At 47.9% G+C, this 1,550-nt stretch overlaps 1 protein-coding gene across 1 annotated transcript; it reads left to right on the top strand.

Annotated features, from left to right (window-relative positions):
* Nucleotides 1-632: 632 nt before the first annotated feature.
* H257_10975 (hypothetical protein) lies at nt 633-1,256 on the top strand (the record flags this gene model as incomplete). Its single annotated transcript, XM_009837740.1, has 2 exons — nt 633-752; nt 1,164-1,256. 2 exons carry the CDS (start codon nt 633-635, stop codon nt 1,254-1,256), a joined length of 213 nt encoding a protein of 70 aa, XP_009836042.1.
* Nucleotides 1,257-1,550: the final 294 nt, after the last annotated feature.

The raw sequence follows: 1,550 nt of genomic DNA, 5'->3' as shown, positions 1-1,550 counted from the left end.
CCTACTGACTACCATTCACTAAAGTACTCATTACCTCCACTAAGGTATCGGAACCTTTGACACGCCACACACACAGAGTGTGTGTGGATGTTTACAGTGACTTTTCCACAAAGAATTATATATAGCAAAATCACTCTAGTATTTTCGCTGTAACGCATGCAATAATGCTCCGTTTCCCTCGAAATCAGTGCCAAAATGTCGGCCTTGATTGGCCCTATCGTTTGGCTCTTGAATGGAAAAATTGGGCAACTTAGAGCAGGAAAACCGATTTGATCTCATTAAACCCATCTCCAATATGCCTCAACCTGTTGCAACGAAAAGGAACTTGACACCGCAATGAGATATCTCCCACCACCTCTTACGCTTAGTGTCAACCAGTGGGAAGCTTCCGCATGGGTCCTACCAGCGTGTGGCGGCAATGTTTGGTTGCAACTGGCAGACGATTGCGCGTTTGTGGCGACGTGCTGAGTGCTGAGTTTGACCCAACATCAAACACGCTGTGCCAAGACGTATCAAGTCGTATCAAGGGAGTTGCTGGGCGAAAGCAGAAATACACGGACCTTGCAGAACGAATGGCTACTATTCCCAAGCCTGATCGAAAAACGATTAAAGCGATTGCATCTATTCTGAACATGCCGCCAACTACACTGCATGGGTACTACAAACGTGTCCTTGTCCGTCATTCGAGCTACGTCAAGCCACTCCTCACCGATGCCAATAAAGCAGCACGGCTCAAGTGGGCCAATGGATTCGTGAATACGAGTCTTGTTGTCGATGACATGATGAACTATGTTCATACTGATGAGAAATGATTCTATATGATCCGTGCGAAGAAAACATAGTACCTTCTTCCGGGCGAAATCCCACCTCAATACCAAATCCAAACGATTCATCACCAAAGTGATGTTCATTTCTGCTGTCGCTCGTCCTCGCTGAGATCACTCCAAGAACTAATGCTTTGGCGGCAAGATTGGGACATGGCACTTTACCGACACCGTTCCGGCGCAACGTTCAAGCTGCAACCGACCAAGTGGAACACTTGTCACGGTCCCCAAGACTGTGACCCGGGAGGCTTACCGGGATACAGTATGCTTGTCAACAACGTCTTATCTGCAATCAAGGCAAAGTGGCCACAGAACACTAATACTCGTGTGTACCTGTAGCAGGACAATGCGCGGCCTCAAGTCCTTGCGTCCGACAACGTTCTCATGGCTGCGTGCAGCTGGTATGCCAACCTCCCAATTCACTTGATCTAAATGTGTTAGATCTGGGTTTCTTTCGTGCGATACAAACCATGCAGGAGAAGAAGCATTGCACGACAATTGATGGCTTGAACGATGCCACCTTGACAGCTTGGAACAATGTGGAACCTGCGACTTTGAATGCAAACTTCCCTACCTTGCAAACGTGCTAGGTCAAAGTCATTCGTGCTGGAGGCAACAACTCTACAAGAAACCTCGAATAGGTAAGGCGAAGTTGTTGAGGGAAGGCAGGCTACCTGATTCAATTGTATGCCCACGCGAGGTTGTTGAGCACGGCCAGGATCTCAT

This window comes from Aphanomyces astaci, assembly GCF_000520075.1.
Source record: "Aphanomyces astaci strain APO3 unplaced genomic scaffold supercont1.31, whole genome shotgun sequence".
NCBI lineage: Eukaryota > Oomycota > Saprolegniomycetes > Saprolegniales > Verrucalvaceae > Aphanomyces > Aphanomyces astaci.
This window is presented reverse-complemented; position numbering and strand designations above follow the sequence as displayed.